At 37.4% G+C, this 22,746-nt stretch overlaps 1 protein-coding gene across 1 annotated transcript in view; it reads left to right on the top strand.

Moving 5' to 3' along the window:
* The window catches only part of LOC140245899 (transient receptor potential cation channel subfamily V member 6-like), a 29,150-nt gene extending 13,963 nt beyond the window's left edge, over positions 1–15,187 (top strand). Inside the window, exons 7-15 of the mRNA XM_072325379.1 lie at positions 3,792–3,905; positions 4,667–4,777; positions 7,308–7,459; positions 7,642–7,751; positions 8,194–8,297; positions 8,725–8,886; positions 10,039–10,184; positions 12,173–12,368; positions 15,017–15,187. Of these exons, the coding sequence (XP_072181480.1) occupies positions 3,792–3,905; positions 4,667–4,777; positions 7,308–7,459; positions 7,642–7,751; positions 8,194–8,297; positions 8,725–8,886; positions 10,039–10,184; positions 12,173–12,368; positions 15,017–15,187 (1,266 nt within the window). The remainder of the gene's footprint in view (positions 1–3,791; positions 3,906–4,666; positions 4,778–7,307; positions 7,460–7,641; positions 7,752–8,193; positions 8,298–8,724; positions 8,887–10,038; positions 10,185–12,172; positions 12,369–15,016) is intronic.
* The last annotated feature ends 7,559 nt before the right edge of the window (positions 15,188–22,746 follow it).

Below are 22,746 nucleotides of genomic sequence, written 5' to 3'. Positions count from 1 at the left end.
AGCCTATTACTGCATAAACATGTAGATGGCAAAACAATGTATTGCATGTAGATGCGTTGTTTTGCCAAGTCCATGCCCGACCACTGGCGTAGCGGGGGGGGGCGATCGCCCCCCCCCCCCCCCCCAAGATTTGGACCGGGGATTGGGAGGCGGGAAAAAAAATGCGTGCATACTGTATGAGCGGGTCTCCTTTGCAACCTTTCATCAAATAAGATATTTTTTTGAATATTTCACTCAAAGTGTGCACCAGATCGTTGAACTTCAATTCAAAATATGCAAAATCTCTCGTGCTTGGGAGGGGGTTTCCCCCTCCCAAACCCTCCCCCTCTGTGCCTCTTTCCCTAGCTTAGTACACTTTTTAGATTTACAAAAAAAAAATATGAATAATTCTGAGTGCACAAGACTTATCACTTATATTCCCAAAACTCAAGGTTCCCTCATGTATAAGGGGAATTTCCCCTTTTAATCGACCCTTTCCTCCCTGGACAACTTCCAGGTGGTATCACATTAGATTACATCAAGTGATTGTACAGCAGGCTTCAGAGATATGTTTCCGGCCCTTTGTGGGAATGACCCTCTATTCCCAGTTATATTTCTTCCTTGTTTTAACCCTCTCCTGAAATATTTGATTTTTTTTTTTTTATGTAACCTTGGTTATGACCTCAGTGGACACAAGGTCATCAATACCCCTTATGCAGACAATTAAACGTCATCAAAACAACAACAAAAAATTATATATAGATACACATCTATCAGAATATGCTTCAACTCTCAGTTCATTGGTCTTTCCCTACAGCATGCAAAATGTTAAAGTTTGTTAATTAGTAGAGTTATAAGTGTAATATTTTATATAAGTGGAGTATAAGTGTAATACTTTATATTGTTATTATCATACTGAAAGAAAGCCCACTGCAGTTTTTAGGACCACGGATATTTCTCAGTGGGAAAGTTAATGAAGTTTTTGATTTTGTATAAAACGAAATCGGGAAAAAAAATGCAGAACATCGACCAATTATTGGTCCGTTCGGAGTATGGAGTTTCCATAAATGTCCGATATAATTTTTTTTTAATTTTTTATAGAATTGATATAAATGTTATAATGATTGTTAGTGTTGAATATTATTGTTGATGCTGGCGCATTAATCTCACGGATGTTAGTTGTATTGTATGTTCTTAAAATTGTGATTTGTAACTTTCGATGTATACCTGCAATTACCTAAAGGTATAATTGACCTGGTTATGTATAAACATTTTCTTGAATAAAGAAATGATTCAATCAAAAAAAAATAAAAAAAATAACCAATAAATGTTTTTTTTTTTTTTTATTATTTCCCAAATGTTGATTCCATCAAATATGCGTATACGAGATATCTAAATTTCAACCTTAAAAAGGCAAAAGCTCCTTCGGAAGGGAAGGGTGGAGATAACACTCGCCCACGCCTTCTCCCTGCTCGCCCGCCCCTCCCCCCCCCCCCCCCCCCCCCCCCCCCGCCATGCATAGAAGTAGACTGTGGCTATACCCAGATCGCTTTAATTCAATGCTAAAAACGCAAAAGCTCCGCAAGCGGGAGGGGGAATCCCCCTTCCCCTAAGCTCTACCTCACTAGACTTTATACATACACACAGATGGTGCACATTCGGAATAAGAGTAAATTCCGTGATTTTAACACTTCGATGAAAAAGTATTGCACCAAAAATTTGCACCAGATCGCTGAATTTCAGGTCTGAAAATGCAAAATCACCTTCGTGTGGGAGGGGATATGCCCCTATCTACACCCTCGTGTGCATGCTTTTTCTGTTTGATTGCTGAACTGCAGACAGCGTTCATGATATTCAGTGTAAGAATTAATACAAGAAGATTATTTAAATGATATACCATTCTATAGGCAAATTGTTCAATAATAATCTACACTAAAATATTTTCAACTCGTTAAAACACGCAAAAACATGCATCAAATTGCACCATTTGCAACATTAAAATGCAAAAAGTTCTCACTGTGGGAGGGGAGAAAACCCCCCTCCCACACCCTCCCCTCCCCCCTCGCTCGCTCCGCTCACTCGGGTTCAGTCGCGTTCATGATATTCAGTGAAAAGAATGAACACAAGAAGTGTATTTAAATTGTACCATTTTATAGGCAAATTGTTCAATAATAATCTACATCAAAATATACTGCTACCTTAAACAAGTGGGACTGTTCCTCGTCAATAAAATGCGCAAAAACACGCATCAAATTGCACCATTTACAACATCAAAATGCAAAAAGTTCTTACTGTGGGAGGGGGGACACCCCCCTCCCACACCCTCCCCTCCCCCCTCGCTCGCTCTGCTCGCTCGGGTTCAGTCGCGTTCATGATATTCAGTGAAAAGAATTAATACAAAAAGTGTATTTAAATTATACCATTTTATAGGCAAATTGTTCAATAATAATCTACACTAAAATATATTGCTACCTTAAACAAGTGGGACTGTTTCACGTCGATAAAACGAGCAAAAACATGCATGAAATTGCACCATTTACAACATCAAAATGCAAAAAGTTCTTACCGTGGGAGGGGGGACATCCCCCTCCCACACCCTCCCCCCCCTCGCTCGCTCCGCTCGCTCGGGCTCGGTCGCTTCGCTCCCTCGCAGACTAACCACCCCCCCAAGATCAAATCCTGGCTACGCCGTTGTGCCCAACGTGTGTTGAGCAGGGCAAGGGTATCACCGCTTACATTGTTTTTGCCAACAAAATTTGAGCAATTCCCACTGGGAGGGAGCATCATATCTCAGTAACAGAATGGGTTCTGATTTCAAGATTTGGTCAAGAGTTAGATGATGCTAAAATAAGCTGAAATAAGCTGAAATATGAGACAATCAATTTTCATGAATTTTGGACATACGTTGTTTTGCCATATCAAGGTCTTCTAACAGTACTTCTCAGTCTATGCCTTGCTATACAACAGTAGATACAAACAGTGTATATCACTGGAAAGATGTTGTTAGACTACATATCAAATTTATTATCATCAATCTTTGTAACGTTCCCAGGGATGTAAGTTGATACTGAGATCATATCTGACTTTACAGAATGACAACAAGTACAAAGAGATTGAACTGTACATTTCTTGTCCATTGATTCTGGGCTCTTCCATCTTTGATGATGAATCTGTTCTTGTTTGTTTGCTTTAGCCAAGTCTACAGGGTAATTTCTCTCTCTCTCTCTAAAAAAAAAAAAAAAAAAAAAAAAAAAATGATAATAATGGACTCAAATGACAGCTAAAGTGACTTTGGATAAAGTACTGTAAAAGGGGATATTTTGTGAGAGTAATTTTTCATGCTCTTCCAAGTGAGATGAATTTTGTGGTTTTTCTTCATTCCATTGGATCAAGATGTTACATAGTGGTATATTATATAAACAAGCAAAGATATTTACATGCTTTTATTTTCATGCTAGTTTCTGGTCATGCGAAATGCGCAAAAAAAAATCTAGTTTACAGTAGTGTAGGATAATTTGCAGTCATCCTTGTCAAAAACTTGTGTGTTAGTGATAGATTTTATGAGCAAGCGACAATTGCAAATTTAATTTTTTTTCCCCTCAAGTTTAATGTGGAAATATGTGGTTTACATGCTAAGAATTTGCTTGAGGGATGAATGATATATAGAAACAATTATGTTAACTCACATCTGTATGTTCAAAAAAAACACTGTTAAAACCAGAATGAAGATAAAATCTCATTAAAGCCAAGATAACTGAATCTTAAAATCAAGAATTGGTGTGTACTTCGTCCCCACCCCCACAAACACACAGGCCCAGTTTTTGTTCAAACAGTTCTGGGCCATGCTTCATCTTTGTCTGCTGTTCGTCGCCGTCCTTCTCAGACCGCCCGATGGTTTCATGACTGGCAGTGACCCATGGTCAAAGGTTAGTGTCACATGGCTTGCTTGCACCTGTAAATATTAATCCATAGTGACATGTAATGAGAATAAGAAATTAAAGATATTGTATTGAATATATTTAATGTCTTTCATTTTTTTATCAGAATGAACTAACATGTTTCACTGCAATCCTGTAATTCACAAGGAGAGATCTGCTCAAAATATGCTCATAGGTTGTGAACAGAGGGCTGGAGTTTCATGTCCACTTGAATCATGTCTGTCTTTTTTAATTTATTGCAACACAAATATGATCTCTCTAGGTTTAATGGAAGCATGTCCAGCTTACAAATAGGGTGCATTTTGTCCCTGAATTCACTTTTATCAACCACACCTTATTTGATCGTGTCTAGCTGGTATTTTGTATTTATGATAAACTTTTCCTGTGTATTTCAATATCTTTGGTACAACAAAGAGGTATTACCTGGGAAGGTTCATTCCATTTATAGAAACACAATGCAATGGTGCAATAATGGAGGATAAGATAAATGAGAAAGAAGGCATACATGTAGGATGGAAGCAGAGTGTGTTACATGATTGTGTATCCTTGGTTTGACTCTTACTACCAGATGCTATAAAGACATTAAAAATGTTATTGCTTGAAAGACATAAATATGAGATTCGTTAATGTGATTTGATTTAAAAAAAAAAAAAAACCCACACAACCAATACCTGGACTGAAAGACAAAGGCAGTAACATTTCATGACTCATTTCTCTCCGCCCCCCCCCCCTACACACACACACACCAGGCCCGTTACGTTAGTGAAGTTTGTGTCCTGATTGGCTGTTTGGCAAAAACCATCACAGAGCTTCTGGAGGTCAAGTCAAGGGGGTCGATAGTAGATTATCTCAAGAGTTTGGTAAGTGTGATGAACACAAATGAATTCACATTACTGAAGAAAGTATAATTATTGATGTATATACACTCAGCAAAAAAAGAAAAGAAAGTAAACACTTTTTCAAGTTCATACATGTATTTCTCATAGAAGATTTGGCTAAACATTACTGTTTTGTATACCATGTTAAAGGTAATTTAATTGGCTATCAACCTGGTAGGTCAATAAAAAGGCAAACGTTAAGCATGAGTGAACACATTCATTTTTCTCTTCCAAAGCACAAAAGTAAAAATTGCAAAAATGGACAAGTTGTCATTCATGCGTATAATGTGCAGAAGACAATCCAAAACAACAGAATATACAAATCAAGTTTCAAAAATCATTCTATAGTCTCTATAATGACTTTGTAGCCTGCAAAGATAAAGAAAGGTGAAAAGATATAGGGAAAATTAAGAATCTTATGTCAAATCCAAATTCAAATGTTATGAAAGAGGCAATATTAACAAAAATGGTAGAAATTTCAAATGTTATTTCAAATTAAGAATTTTGAAAATGATATTTGGTTCTTGAATTTGTCTCATGAATCCTTAAATCCCTAAATCAAAAGAATGAAATAAAGAAAGTCTGTCCATTTATCACCTTTGCAGCTTACTCCCTGTGTCTTTTCAAGTTAGATTCGACAGAAAACTCTTATTTTTCCCCTTTAGTTTCCCACTTTGATTTTGTTTGAGGATATAAAGCGATACAAGGAGATGAAAATTTTTTTTCTTTTTCATTCACGTCTCTCATTGTGTTAAATTCGTCTTTTGTTGTCATTGCTATCTTGAAGGAGGTTTACAAATGAATGACATAATGTCAATTTTTGCAATTTTTAGCTCACCTGAGCCAAAGGCTCAAGTGAGCTATTGCGATCGCCCTTCGTCCGGCGTCCGTCGTGCGTCGTCCGTCGTCCGGCATCCGTCGTCCGTCGTGCGTAAACTTTTTACATTTTCATCTTCTTCTTGAAAACCCCAAGACCCATTTTCATCAAACTTGGCAGGTAGCATCCCTAGGGGGTTAGGAACTCAATTTGTTAAAATGGGCACCATGCCCCACCCAGGGGGCCCCCAGGGGGGCCCAAACCCCCCAAAATTAAGGAATCTGTAAAAAATCTTCTTCTCTAGAACCAGAAGTGATAGAGCTAAATTAATACTATGAGTTAGTACATTGATGACTGTAGTTTCAAGTTTGTTCATGGCAGAATCAGGGGTGCCCCCCTTGGGACCCAGGGGAGGGGGGTGGGGAGGGGTCCTAATGGGGCCTAAATTGTACATTTTCATCTTCTTCTTGAGAACCCCATGACCCATTTTCACCAAACTTGGCAGGTAGCATCCCTAGGGGGTTAGGATCTCATTTTGTTAAAATGGGCACCATGCCCCACCCAGGGGCCCCCAGGGGGGCCCAAACCCCCCAAAATGAAGGAATCTTTAAAAATCTTCTCTAAGATAATACTATGAGTGAGTACATTAATGTTTGTTCATGGCAGATCCAGGGTTGCCCCTCTTGGGGGCGGGGGGGGGGGGGGGGGGGGGGGGGTTTGGGAAGGTCCAAATGGGGGCCTGAATTGTAATTTTAGTAAAGCTGTGAATAATTTAGATTAGTGACTGCGTGAAAGGTGAACTTGCGATACTCAGGTGAGCGCTAGACCCGCGGGTCTCTTGTTACTTTTGTGTCTTGAAAGACAAAAATGAATGTGTTCACTCATGCATGGAATTTCCCTTTGTATTAACCTACCAGGTTGATAGCCAATTAAATAATCTTTAATACAGTATATGACACAATGATTTTGATCAAAATCTTTTATGAAAATATGTGCTGGAAAAAGTGTTCACTTTCTTCTTTCTTTTTTTTTTTTTTTTTTTTTTTTTGCTGAGTGTATGTATTTGGAAATATTTAATGTTCAGTTTTTAAGTAATGCAAAAATGAAGCAAATGAACAGAGAGAATATGGCCTCTGTAGAATATATCTCTTATTTGTATTACCAGTGTTTCCAAAGTTTATTCTACAGCTTTTCTACTGCTTATTGCTGGGAATTGCAGACTTTATATTGTTACCTTTCCAGGAGAGATATCCCACATTACACACAGAATAATGAAAGTATTTATGTTCTTGATACTAATGTGAGGTCTTCTGATGATCTTCGTGTGAAGGGTATATCTGTATCTTTGCCGACTTCTCTTTAGATACTGCCGACTTCTCTTTAGATACTGCCGACTCCTGTTACAACAAAGTCCTCAGGACTGGCAGTCTTCTTTTGTTCTATTGAAATTCTGTTGTAGGCAAACAATATAAAGACATGTAGATGATGGTTTTAGCACCTTAGATTTTACTCCATTTTAACAATTTTTTTGTTCTTTATAACAGGAGTACACTGTACTATATCAAAATATATACATATTATTAAAGTCTACTACTGGTCAATACTTCAATGAATCAGTAGTTATCAAGAGACACTCAGTGGCAATTCAATGAATGATGTCTCAAAGTCTTTCTCTTGCTCTATCTGTGTCTGTAGCTGGACTTCCCAACAAAAGCTCTCTTCATGATCTCCATCTTCCTGCTCTTTGCCTGTATACCTGTACGGTTACTGGGACTAGAGAGAGCTGAGAACTATATGGTCATGATCATCGTCCCACTCTCCTGGTCCTACCTCCTCTTCTTCTTCAGGTGAGAGTTGCAATGTTGACTTTTGTTCAGACATATACTGCAGTAATCAACAGATATTCTATCCAGTACATGACGTATTGCTGCTTGTTACTTTCATAGACAGAGAAATTCAGGGCTGTTTGTGCAATTTTAATGTAATTTTGGACTTTTGTGATTTCATTTTGTCTTTGAAACCTTTACAGGGGCTACCCGAGTCTAGGACCCATGGTGGTAGTCTTTTTCAAGATGTTAGGAGGAGATCTTTTCCGTTTCTCTGTTATCTACTTCATCATCTTAGCAGTGTTTGCTCAAGGTAGGTATTACTTTAAAAAAAAAAAAATCAGAAGATCTTACACCCTAACAGCCACTGTCACACACAACATTGTTACCTATCACAACCCACTGTCTTTCACGACACAGATACATCTCTTAACAGCTGACTGTCGTACACGACACTGTTGCATCTCAAACTCTCACCAAATTTCCATGTTCCATACTGTACATCACATTAAAATATCATAAAGCATATCAAGTTCCGACGGTCCCCTATTTTCGAAATGATAGGATGTAATGGACTACTGAAGAGAAACATAACTACTGATATCACAAGAAGTCATATAACTTGAAGGTAATTCTAATCAAGTACTGGTGAGATAGTATATCAGTTTTCTACCAGTTAGTAAGATACAACAGGGTTGGCATGTGCAGAATTGATAAAGTATTCACAATTCTGTTTGTTTTTTTTTTTCTTGCAGCATTTTTCTTCCTGTTTATAGACAGTGGTGCAGAGACCAGTTCCTTCAGCACAGTCCCAGAAACATTTATCTCAACCTTCATCATGACTGTGGGTGAATTTGAAGTAAGTTTGGAATGCAATTTAATGTGGTAGTTGTAAATAAACTGGACAATACGTCACTGCTAAATTCTTGTTTTATTCTTTTTCGGATGTGGGTTCATATTTCATAGCAGCACATTTTAAGCAGTGTTAGGTATTGGCATCCATACTCAGACATGTACTTCATTTCGTTCAAGGTTATCACAGAATGCATGAATGTTCACATCTTGTATGTTTAAGAGTAGCATAAACAATATAACTCGTTACTACAACTGTTCTGCCCATAGTTGGGATGCTACTAAATTTGTCTAGATTGCCATTCTCTGATTTCTTAAATTCTATTCTCAAAATAACATGCCCCCTAGACTTGATGGGCATTCTGTCATTTGGCAACCATGTTATTAATTTCTGATGATTATTTTGTTTTCCTCTTTCTCTTTCTCCCCCACAGTGGAATCTTCTCTACCAGTGTCGCATGCCATGGTTGGCAATAGTTCTCTTCGTCATCTTTATGTGGTTTGTCTCAGTTCTCATGCTAAATATGGTCATTGCAATGATGGCTCGGACTTTTGACATCATCGAGGAGAGATCACGCATGGAGTGGAAAAGACAGGTATGAAAAGATATGATCTGAATAAAAAATTAGCTTCAAGAGGCTTTTCAAAATGCTTCGAGTCAAACATGTAAACTAACTTTGAGTTTTATACAACACCCATTTAGAATGTAGCTATCCGATTGGTCGATTGCCCATCACGTGACATTTAGTGAAACGTTCCATCGCATGCTCTGGCTGTCAGCCGTGCAATTTTGTTTGAGAAAAAATGGATAGCGCATGGCTGACGTCACCCATTTCCATTGACTCCCGTGTTAAACTCAAGATTGACTCGAAGTTTTTGTTCTGTCGCACGGCTCTGATGTCACAATAAACAAACATTTGCCGCGCGCACTCAACAATTACAGGCGCGTACTTTTGTCACTTATTTTTGTAAACAACTTTGTTTCACGTATGTACGTACACGGTGACTGCGACTTTGCGGCTACTCATTCGTCTTTCACAGGGGCGGTGAGTTGGCTCAGTCGGTACCGCGTCTGCCTCACAATCCTAAGGGCTGGGTTCGAACCCGAGTCTGGACTTAGCAATGTTGTGTGTAAGCATGCCGTCCCCTCTAGCCAGAGGCAAAACTCTCTGTCCCTCGGATAGGACATAAAATGGAGGTCCCGTGTGTGAGAGAGTCACAACTCATGCTCGTAAAAGATCCCGCTCTATTCATTCATCGCAAAGAGCAGGGTGTTTAACCCGGTAAAGTGGTCCCACCTCACATCCAACTGGATCCCATGGAAGACCAGCTTAACGAAGCTGAATATGGGCTATCCAGCCATCTTCTCAGATGGAAATGAACAAACAAACAAACACAGAAAATGACTTCCATTTCTTGTGCTAAATTCAAGAATCTGTGTTGACCAAATCTGTTGACGTTCGAGGTGTTGTATAAAACAAATAGTGTAAGGTCTTTACTCGTGCAATGGAACAAGATTTCGCACTCGGTGAATAGAGCGCCTCTATTTTTCACCTCGTGTGAAATCTTGTACCATCGCACTTGTGACCATTCACTATTTGTATAATGTCAGCATCTTTGCAGATGTATTAATCATTGATACATCCTGTTCACTTTGTTAGTCCACTAAACATTACAAATGTTACTTCTAGAGAGCTTCCACCCTTCTTGACCAGTCCAAAACCTGTATTTATTTCCCCCCTTCTCAGTGGGCTATGATTGTGCTGAACGTGGAGCGGTCAATTTTGAGAACAACTCTGGCCAAGCATCGGAAGGAATACTCAGTAAAAATCAAGGTCAAACAGCGAGCAGGAAATATTGAAAGCGAAGAGCCCCCTCAGACTTCAAAGAAGCAGTAAGTACTCTGACCTCCTCTTGTCTGCTTGCCTGGCTAGCAGTTTGCATATCAATCTGTTTAGAACATCATTATGGCTTCATCTTGCTGTCATGTGTTCTTACATCCCTCACATGTATGCTGATAAGACTGGATGCACTTTCGGGATGTGTTTGTCAGAATGTTAAGTATGATGTAAACATGCCAAACATAAAGGTTTATTTTGTATTTCTTGGGTGATGAGTATAACGAAAGATAATATCAATAATTATATCACCATCATGATTATCATTACAGTGCACATCCGTTATAACAAACACGGTTATAACGAAATTTCACTTACAATAAAATATAAATCCAGGTCGCAAAATTATCTGCTCTATGTGTTCTTATTTTTATGCCTCCACAACGAAGTGGCCGGAGGCATTATGTTTTCGGGTCGTCCGTCCGTCCGTCCGTCCGGATCCGTCCGGATAATACTTTGTGTGGATTTTAGGGTCACAGGGTCAAAGGTCAAAGGTCACAGGTTATTTTGTGAAAAAAAAATTGAAATTTCATGTTTTTCTCCATATCTCGCAAATGGTTCAAGGTATCTTCATGGAACTTAGTATATGCTTGTACCGATGGGCAGTGATTATCTAGAGAAGTTGGGGGTCATGGGTCAAAGGTCAGGGGGTCAAGGTCAAGGTCAACTTCTCAAAATATCACTACTTTCCTTATATTTATGCAATGAATGAAGGTTTGTTTCTTTTTTTAACTTGATGTATACATGTATTACCCAATATATATTCTGTGGGAGGTTTCCTGCCAAAAGGTCAAAGGTCAAGTGAAAGTGCTGAATTGCACTTTTTCCTCCATATCTCAAAAGTAACTCAAGGTATCATCATGAAACTTACATATTTATGCATGTTCAATCTAACAGTGATTCTCTTTGGAACTGTGAGGTCAAAGGTCAAAGGCCAGGTTTAGATAATGCTATTTTCCCATTTGATACTGAAATTATACTTTTTCTCAATACCTTGAAAAATTACTCAATGCATAAACTTATAAAAGGGTCAAAAGTCAAGTAAAAATCATCAGTTCCCCAAATACCTGCACTCTGACATTTCAATCATTCATCCAATTGAACCTAGTTCTAGGAAAGTGAACATTCAGCACATTTGTGTCAAACCTGTCATTTTAATATTTTGCCAATTGTGTGAAACTGTCATTACACATTGTTAAGACATTGTACTATAGACCTATTAGGAGAACCATGCATTATGGCGGAGGCATATCAGTCGCCGTAGCGATATATCTAGTTTTGTTTTTTGTTTTTTGTTCGGTTATAACGAAATTTTGATATAACGAAAGAAAACTGACAGTGCGGAGGACTTTGTTATAATGAGAGTCCACAGTATTACCTCCGCCAAGGAGGTTATGTCTTTGCTGACATTGGTTTGTCTGTCTGTTTGCAAAATAACTCAAAAAGTTGTGAAAGAATTTGGATGAAACTTACAGGAAAAGTTGATAATGTCACAAGGAGCAGATGATCAAATTTTTGTAGTGATCCAGGAAATTTTATGCATTTTTAAGGATCTTTTAATCTTTTGGCAAATATGGTCAATGAACTTGGGAGTTCAAACTGCACATATTTGAGTTTTGCCTAGCTCTAGGTGCATGCAGCAGGAAGCTGATGATGTAAACTTTATCATTGGGAAATTGGGCAATTTTAGCATTCGTGCATTGGTGGAAATGAGCTGCTTGGCCGAGGTCTGTGCTCTCGTAGTGCTTTTATAGTTGTTGTTTTGGTGATGATGATGATGGTGGTGATTATCGTTATCATTATCATTATTATCGTTATTCTTTTTGTTGTTTTTTTTATTCTAGATAGTAGATTATCTTCAGCAGCATCATTATTAGCACTTTTACTGCTATCAAAATGAGGATCAATGTCATTCAAGATAAAAAATTGTTGAAATCATGTTCTACACTCACTATGTCCTCTACTATGATCATTATTTTGCCAGTAACAACCGGCCACAGCTGCGCAGGAAGAGCACCATAGAGAATGTAGTGGTGCACAAGTTCAAGCGAGGCACACGTCTCATTCACATGGACAGCATTGCCAACATGGTGACCAAGGAGGTGGAGGCTCTCCTTGTTGAGAAGGTGTTGCCTTGTAGCAAGGCTAAGACAAAGAGAGATGTCAAGAAAAAATGGAAGGTCAGTCAATGTTATAACTTCACATGTTTGTTTGGCTTGACAGCTCAAGACACAGTACATAGTCCTTTGCCAAGATCAATACTCCATGAAAAAAAAAAAGAAAAAAAGAATTCAAATGTTCTCTCCCTTTACAGAGTGATACGTTTTAAAATCTATGAAACATTCAAGTACAAGAAAAACAGTTAAAGAGTTACAAATACTGTGAGTGCCCTCAACAATGCACTTTGTCTATTCTTCATGTCTTCTTCAAAATGACAAAAATCTCAACAACAACAACAACAAAAGAAAAGAGTGATTAAATGATACTGGATTCCAGCGGTGAATATGAGAGAATTGATTAACAACAACAACAACAACAAAATCAATTGTGACTGCTTTCCTTATTGTCCCGATTGTAAGAGGAATATATGGAGAGTTCACTACCGGTATATACAAATAGGAGAATCTTGCTATAGATGTTGATTGTTGTTTAAGATATATAATCATGAGTTCACTGACTGACTAGTTATTACTAAAGAATCTCTTACATGAGACACTTGTTACACAACTTGACAAGAGTTGAAGAGTTTTCCTATTGCTATATTGGAACTATTATTGGCAGTGTTCAGCATTGTATGTGATGCTCACAACAGCTTTTACATCCGCTTTGTACTGACAACCACCTGGAGGTATTGATGGTTGGCTGCTCAAGACTAACTCAAGACTCAACCCTAAAGAATTAATTGTAGATGATAACCCCTTTGCTGCTCACGGTGGATTACTCTATTCTTGTGATCTGTAATCTGTTCTCTTACCATAAGAGCCTCACAAATGATGTTTAGTTAGTGCATTGGAAGACCGGATTCAGTCACACTCCCTTGATTTGAATTTGAATGGCCTTCATGCATGAATGAAACTAGATGGAGGTAATCTGTTAAAGGGATCGTACAGTTTTGGTTGAAACCTAATTTCAGGTTTCTAACATTTTTTGGTGATATAATGAGAAACCTCTTAATGAAATATGAAAGAGCATGTAATTCTATGAGGGATTCAACGTTTATTTGATGAAAATTGGTTTTGAAATGGCTGAGATATCCAAGAAAGAGCGATTCTAATAAAGTGTGGGACCCACACTTTATTATGATTGCTTTGTTTTACTTTGTTTTTGGATGTTTCAGTCATTCCAAACCCGATTTTCATCAAATAAACCTTGAATTCCTCCTAAAATGGTATGCTCTGTACTAAATCAGAAGTGTTTTCTTGGTATCTCGCAAAAAGTTTAAAGCCCAATTCTCATCTCCCCCCCTCGACGTTTCGCGCCACGATTTTGCAACGCGCAAAGATTTTGCCGCGTCGTTTCACGACTTTTTTCATTGAAGTCTCCCGCATATTTTGAGACCAAATTTGCGACGTCCGGGTACACCGTTTTGAAGTTACGTAATGTTTTGCATATGCATGTCAACCAAAAAACAGCTCAAATTCATGATATCGTGTGCAAATCCAATGCAAATTGTGTTTTTTGGTTAAATTGATATAAATTAGATTATTTCAACTTTTAACCATTGAAATTAATCAATTCTAGTGTAGATAAGCCTGAAAAAGTGCCTGCAACAAATTTTGGCAAAAAAACAATAGAAAACAAAAGTCGAAAAAACAATAAAATACATAAGAAATTAACAAAACAATAAAAAACAAAAGAAATTAACTTCGATTGTGCTAATTTTTTTCAAGAAAATTATTTGGTGTGTCTTGAGGAATTCTGACACAAAAATTTAGCAATCCTCCAGTCTTTTTAATGGAGTTATAGGTGAAAATATGATTTCATGCACAAATTTGCATAATTCATTTATTAGAAATAGAAAGGCAATATTTTTCTATTGTATGACCATGTTACCTTGTAGTTGACATCCAGCTCTATCTTCAGGCAAAATTTCGCAGCGATTGCACGATTTGTGGCCGAGATCTGAAGGGGGGGTCAAATTGACCCCCCCTCAGTAAAAACTTGGTCTCAAATAGCCCAGTTAGAATAGGGTTAAACCCTTTCTGCATGATAAGTATTGAATGGGAGGGGATGATTAGCTCCTATTTTATGCTCATTCTGTGTACACTTCATGGCATGGACAAATGTCTACAGCGTGCAAAATACAAATTCCTCCTGTATTTCTTTTTTTTTGGGGGGGGTGTTTGAATAGTTAAATTGTTGGTTTTGTGGTTTTTTGTGGGTTTTGTGATTTCTGCAGAAGAATGAAAGTCATTAATTGCTAAAGCTTCATCTTTGCTATTGTTTCCCTGCTTTCAACGTTTCAGTTTTATACTGCTTTCTCTTCTTTGGGCATAGTTTTATTCCTTGAATCATACCCCTAACATACATGTACCATGCAGTCCACACCAAAGTGTCACCAGTAGGCATATTTGAATGTCACTGAAATAGCTGCCATTTGTTTGTGTCCAGATGTTAGCATCTCTTCTTGTCATTTGTATGTATGCCAAATGACTTGTAGGCCGCTTTGTTTTGATTTTTAAGCCTGCGGATTCTGTGAAAGAAGATCTTGACATAGATGTGGCAGATGAGAGATACGTTTATATCTGAGTAATTAATTTGAATGTTCCCATCACCTTCCAGATTTTGTTTAATGTTTGGAATGAACTTTTTTTATTTTCCTTGACAGACTCTGATCAGGAATGTAATAATCCAGCAGAGGTTCGGAGGTCATTCCAGTCCTGCCATCATCCAGAGGCCAAGGAAGTTAGAACCAGTCCACCACCGGGACATCTTGACCATCAGTCAGTCCGTGCCTCTACCACCAATCAGAGAAAACGGCATCATCCCAGACTCATGAGACAAACTGAAACCAGTGTCTGTGTGCACTGTCACTGTCATCGGATACTGGTTCATTCCCTTTAGGCACTAAATGGTGTCATGTGACTCAGAAACACAGGGTCTTGACAGTCATGTTTATAACTAATGTTTGGCCAATACATTGGACAAGACTGACCTGAGTGTGCTAAAATGGCTGCAATCATCCAGACTGACCATACAGACAGATGTTGGGTCATGTAAGGTCAGAACTGGAAAGAGCTGCGTGCAGATGATATGTGAAGTAACATGATTCCTGCTGGTCAATGTGTGTCCATTATGAGTCTGCCTTGAATCAGAGGTAGATAATTGTCTGGTGAGGGAGGAAGAGTAATACCGAAGGAGAGAACATATATCCCACCCTGAATTATCTGTCTCATCCAAGGAGAGAGTTTCAGACTCTTGACCCATCAGAAGCAGGATGGTAAGCAGACTTGTAGATTTCACCAAGTGGGATGTGTGGTTGAGGAGGTGAAAGAGCAGACACATTGCAATATTCCTGGTTTGCTTGGATAGGTTTTTGAGTCTTTTTTCATGTAGCACAAATATGGTATGTAAGTCTATGTGTGCCTCAATTTAGATATGTTCCTTGGATATTGTCTATTGAGATTATTACACAACCAAAGCAAGCGAAGTATGTTACACACCATCAAATGTCAGTGGTGTTTCTCATTTCACTGCAGCAAACATTTTTTTCTTTGTGAAGCAGTCGTAGTTTGTATTATGCAGTCTTGAAGTTAACTGTGTACCATAGAAAGACATGTTTTTTTGACTAAATAGTTTCATGTTAGTGTCTGTCAGTTGCCAAGTTGATGTTTGTGGCTTTTGCCAGATGTTTCATGGTTAACATGATTTTTTTTTTAATGCCAATAAATCATGTTATCAATTGTTAACATAGTGTATTTATATAGTGAATTTGATAAGCAAAGCTCGTATTCCTGATCAGCCATCATTAAATAAAGTATCAACCTCTTGTTTGGTATTGTGAACTGTTTGTAGGAGTAACGTTCCACAGCAGTAACTATAGACTGACAGAATATGCAACGTGATCATGCGGTATAAATGGTAAAATTGTACACATGGCTGATAAAGTGTCTTTCACTTTTCATAAACCTTGTCCCACAGGTCTTTCATGAAATATATTCCCTATGACATTTTTTTAAATCTATATGCAACAGATTTTATCATTACAGTGTGTGTGACACAGTTTAGTGTGCAAACCAAATTTGGTGTGTCAATAAGTGGCTGAAAACGGTTAATGGCAGGGAATGTCTCAAAGCGCCTTGAAATCACCCAATTTAACAAATATATTCCCTCCACATACAAGTTTTCTTGATGAGCTTGGCCAATTACAACTCAGGGAGCTATCTGACAATTGTGTTATCTTGTGTTATACTTTGTATATTATGGAATATTTGCTTGAAGTCATGATCTGTATGATACATGTGAAGTCATTTTTATGAGTATAAATGCACGTAAAGGTAGACTTATGCATGACTTATATCAAAACACACACAAATAAATTATTTTTACAATTTGGAACATGGCCTCATTTTTTGTATCAATGTTGCAGATGTTTGTAAATGATGTCAGTATGTATCTGAGGAGTCGAAAAGAAAGAAAAAGAAACAACCTTAGATAAGAAGTCTCAAAATTGGCACCAATCTAAAAAATCTCCACATCCTGCCCTGAGAAAATGTTGATATCTCTTGGGTAATGATGCTCAGCTGGGTTGTAAACAGAAGAATATTGTTACAGTCCAGAGTCATGATAATAACCATTTGATATGAGTAATGGTAACTGTTCATGTGGCCTTCAATGTACAGCGGTGATGGATGTCATTGGCTAGTGTCATTTATTTTATTGTAAAGCCACAGTAGGCAACCTCTGATAATAACTTGCAAAAAGCCTGTGACGTAAAAGTGTGGTAAATTGCTTTTTCTGCAATGCTGTAGCAAGGCTGAAAGTTTCATTATGCTTGGATGGCTGAATTTCAGAGTCTACACCATAGTCAATGCAAAATATGTTTATACATACTATTATACTATTTTTTTTTATGTTTGCTTGTTTGTTTGTTTGTTTGTTTTGTTTTGTTTTGGTTTTTTTCCCTGAAATACAAACCCCTTTCTTAGTGTTAGGTGCATTGAAATGTTGGTTCATCAGTGTATGATGCACAGGTAAGGGTCATAGTTTGTATTTCACTCTCAATACAGTGCACTCCCGTTATAACGAAATGCTCGGGACCGGCAGTTTTCTTTCGTTATAACGAAATTTCGTTATAACCGAACAAATACAATATATAACAAAAACAAGGAAACCACGCTTATTATCATATTCTGTTTGTTAAATACTCATCTTACACTGTGCAGATATGTGAAACGGAATGGTATACTGTACCTTTTAAATTTCGTTTGGATATTACATTAAAGGGAGCATAAAATTGACGGAAACTGTGCGTGATACACGGAGCGAACACACCGTGATGTGAAGCATTCACCCATGCTTGTTCCGCTACGAATTTTCGAAGGCGATCCGCATTTCGTTATAACGGAGCACATTTCTTTTGTTTTTCTTTGTCCGTGGGGCTCGGAAAAGACTTCGTTATAACAAAAATTTCGCTATAACCGTGTTCGTTATAAGCGCATTTTGTACCATAGACATTAATGGCGATAATTTTGGGACCAGAAGTTTTACTTCGTTATAACGAAATTTCGTTATAACCGTGTTCGTTGTAGTGGGAGTGCACTGTACAATGACTGTGAGGTGTAGCAAGCCAGTTTAACGTTTTCATTTCCACATTGTGTTGATTACGATTTTGCAGATTGATTTAGCAACAAAAATGGCGTAATCAGGCATTGTACTATGTAAAGGGTAATAAGGATAATCCTGGAGAGATGTTTTACCTGCCACACAGCATGAGGCTAGTGCTTAAAGAGAACTTGCATGGTGTAACATTTTGGTGTAAAATTGATTATGTTTATGTACTTATCTTTGATGACCTAGAAAATATAAAAAGTGGAGATTACAAATCATTCTTCACCAACAAGAACTTTATACAGCATTGGTCACCTGTTCAAAGCTTAAGCTGCATTTTGTAAGCACAGTATCAGGGAGTTTTGTACATGTATAGATTTTTTTTTTATTACATGAACTTGATGTGTGATTTTGCTACGACACTAGGTTCATATTACTAGTGTTGTTGTTAAGTTGCCTAACATGTATCATGCCCTTTTGCCTGTCTCTAATTGATCATTACTCAATCAGATTTTTCTACAAAGTTGCTCTTTAAATAGTGTGAAATACACACACATACACATCAATAACAATCTCAAAACAAAATAAAATACTGAGATTGTGAACACAACAAAAATTAATAAGGCTGTAATATTGAGTTGGTGATACATTTCTCAAATGTGTGTGAAGGAATACATACAATGTACCTAACTGAAATTCCGGAATGTCCAATTCACTATGCTTTCAGTGAAGAATTCAGTGAATTGTGGTTTGTTGTGTGACATCCACCAGAGGCTGATATCACACATATTTGTGCTATCATTACCTCCACCAAGGAGGTTATGTTTTTGTCAGTGTTTGTTTGTTTGTCTGTCTGTTTTCAAAATAACTCAAGAAGTTATGAACAGATTTTGATGAAACTTGCAGAAAGATTTTATAATGTTGTTGTTGTTTTAAAGAAAGAAAGAAGAGAGAAAAAATGGGGCCCTATATAAATAATTTGCCCCAGACAATGCTAACATTATACAAACATTAAAAATCTTAGAGATATAAACAAGAATATTAAATTATATCAAATATTATTAAGTTGATAATGACATAAGTAATGAATGATTCAATTTTGCCAGGAATTTTTATGAATTTTTGAAGGATTTTTTTAATCTTTTGGCAAATGGGGTCATTGAACTTGGGAGCTCAAGCTGGGCATATTTGAGGTTTACATACGTGCACTAAAGTGCATGCTCTGCTCGAGATATGCAGCAAGAGGCTAATGAGGGTATACAACTGTGAGGCTTCTTTAACATTGTGAAATTGGGGAATTTTCAGCATTCGTGTATGGGTGAAAATTAACTGCTTGGCGGAGGTCTCCTCTCTCCAAGTGCTTTTCTAGTTTGAAAGATGAATGACTTTGTGCAAGCAGTAGCAAAGTGACCACCTTAACATTAAGCCGCCAGGTTGCAAATGGAGATACTAATGGGTGAAGAAAGAAATCAGGTTAAGGTGTGAAATATTGCTTTGATATCTTGTTCATATTCAATGTTTGTAAAAAGCTCTTGTTACCATTTTCAGTTGAGAATGAGTTGTTATGGATTTTTAGGTGGCATTGTTATTTTCTAGACAGATTTTGATCCACGGACTTGATGCATTGTTACTGATGAACTGTTGCATCTTTGAACAAGAAATGATTTACAACTATATCAAAGATGTTACATATTTATCACAGTAAATTTTATGTGAATCTTTAAAGCTCATGTTGTGTTGGGTTTTTAATTTACGTTTTGTTCACCTACAAAAGTGCTCACACCTGTCCCCTTCATATTCTGTGTCAGATATATTCTTTATTATATAACGCCAGAAGAGATCCTTGTCATTTGATTGGTTGTTTGACATTGATTATTCGGCCCATTTCACTATGATGTCATCATCCGTGCAATTTTGGATCCATACGATTTGCTCCATTGCATGCTCGCTGAGAACCAGGCACACTGCGCGTGTTAAACGCGCTTGCGTTTGCAGTGTGTGTATGCGACAGCGTGCCAGCGTAAAGCGCTCAGTGAGCACTCTCGCGATCGCAGATTCTCTCTTGTTTCTAAATAAATGAAACATCAAATGACAAGGATCTATTTTAGGCGTTATATAAAACAAATAATGTTTTTCATTCGTGCAATGGACAGAATATTTCATTCGGTGAAAGATAAAATTGATCCATTCAACTCGGCTGCGCCTCGTTGAATGGATCATTCATTTCATTTTTCGCCTCCTGAGATATTCTGTCCATTGCACTCACAAACATTCATTATTTGTATACCATTACACTTTAATACAATGTAAATGTAAGATTCTGCTCTTTATAATGATGTGAGAAAATATTTTCAACTTGGCAGTGCATTACAGGTAGTTAAAATCTTATGGATGTAATTTTTGGTGTGCTTGGTACAGAACCATTTCATTTGTACGTTTAGTAATAGCAGCATTTTCCTGACTGTAAATGCATGAGTAGACAAGTAGACGGTAGGTGTTCCTCTGTTGTGCAGTATTTCACAACCATTTACATGTTTTTTCGGGGGTTTTTTTGTGAGGCAAGCATTTTCATGTAGTCCTCTACATGAGTTATCAATGTAAGAGAAGTGATTTGTTTTACTGGATGCATATTGCTAGGACTTTACTTTTTATTTGTAGGAATGACTATGTCAGCAGGTCTATCAGTTTCTCTTCGTTAGTAACCTCAAGCCATGGCCACTTGTTTCTCAACTAATGTATCAGTGCATTTTCTTTCACGGCTATACTTGTGTACAGCAGATTGTAAAGCATCAATACAGTATGTTTGTATTTATTCTGGATAAAAAGAACATGTTTCAAAAAAGGCAAAAAGAAATTCAGAAAGTTGATATGAGTTATGGTTCTCCTTTTCCAGTGTCCCTGAGATGAAGATGGTTCTGCCGTGGAGTGAGTTTGATAAGAGTGATATGATGCCTGCAGGAGTGAAACATTGATGGGAGTGCCAAGCTGGATCAATAGCACACTCATACTTAATTTATTTTACACAAACTGTGACAACATGATCAGTGGCACTATATAAGCAGTGAACATGACAGGCTGGAAGACCTATAACATGTATGAATTATTACCTCCGCCAAGGGAGGAGGTTATGTTTTTATTAACATTGGTTTGTTGGTTGGTTTGTTTGTCCGTGTGCAAAAAAGCTCAAAAAGTAGTTAACAAATTTTGATGAAACTTGCAGGAAAGGTTGAGAATGACTAAAGTAACAAATGATTAAATTTTGGTAGTGATCCGAGAATTTTATGGGAATTTATGAAGGATTTTTCATATTTTGACAGATAGGGTCAATGAACTTGGGAGTTCAAGCTGCACATTTTTTAGATTTTCAAACGCGCACTAAAGTGCGTGCTCTAGTTTCTGCTAGGGTGAGATGCGCGCCGCACAGCTGAAGGTTTATGAGGTAGCAAAGGCTTCTATATTGGGAAATCGGGCAATTTTTCAGCATGTATACCTATGGGTGGAAATCACTGATCTCTATGGAAGAGCCCAAAGAGCTTTTTGCCCAGTGGTGGATAGGAGAAAAATCTCTTTGTGAAGAGCAAGATCATCAGTGGAAAGTAGCTGCTTGGCGGAGGTCTGCACTCTCAGAGTGCTTTTTCTAGTTACTGATTGTAAGCTACAATGTCACTCCTGTATATGTTCAAGTTGGCTGAAAGTAATAGATAAGTGAAATCAAACAAAATCACAAAGGCAAAAGATTCATCAAAATTTGATGTCGGTTTATAAAGTTATCTAACTGAACAGTGATTCTTGTTGCAACCACATTATATGCAAATCATAGAAGGGGGTGGCATCATCAGTTCTCCTGTTGGTATGTACACAAAAATAGAATCATAACTACAGTCAAACCTGTTTATTGTGGCCATCCAAGGGAAACAACAAAAGTGGCCACTATAGACAGGTTTGTGGCCATTTTGAATTTCAACACCTGCATTTTATAAGAACAGAAAATATCGCATGTTATTCTTACTAAACAACAACCAGCAAATAAGTTTGCATGTGCAGCTAATATGGGGATTTTTATTGTACAATTCACTTCATTTTATCTTTTTTTTTTCTTTGCCTGCTTCTGTCTACAGACAAGTACCATATTGTCCTTATTCAAAGGAACTTAAAGGGAAGGTAAACCCAAAGAGCAATGTGGATTGAGTGAAAGCAGCAACATTAGTAGAACACATCAGTGAAAGTTTGAGGAAAATCGGACAATCGATGCAAAAGTTATGAATTTTTAAAGTTTTGGTGTTGGAACCGCTGGATGAGGAGACTACTAGAGGATATGACGTATGAGTGGACAACAATACAAAGAAAATATAAAGGATATTCAACAAAAATTCACTTTTCTAGAATTATGAAAGAGCAGTGGACCAACCGCTTTCAGAAAGCAGGGGGAATAATTGCTACCCTTAACATATGTCAATATCAAGTTGATGGAATTTGTAATTTTCATGAAAAATGGATTTTTGTAGTATTTTCTTTATATTTTCTTGATATTGTAGTCCACTCATACGTCATAACCTCTAGTAGTCTCCTCATCCAGCGGTTCCAACACCAAAACTTTAAAAATTCATAACTTTTGCATCGATTGTCCGATTTTCTTCAAACTTTCACTGATGTGTTCTACTAATGTTGCTGCTTTCACTCAATCCACATTGTTCTTGGGGTTTATCTTCCCTTTAAATGCTAATTATTCAGCATTTTAGTAAAATTCTAAGATGTTATTAGGAGTTGTCTTTGCCTTGTACTTTATAG

The sequence above is a fragment of the Diadema setosum genome, chromosome 2, assembly GCF_964275005.1.
Source record: "Diadema setosum chromosome 2, eeDiaSeto1, whole genome shotgun sequence".
Lineage (NCBI taxonomy): Eukaryota > Metazoa > Echinodermata > Echinoidea > Diadematoida > Diadematidae > Diadema > Diadema setosum.
Note: the sequence above shows the minus strand (reverse complement) of the source record. Positions and strands in the feature narration are given on the sequence as shown.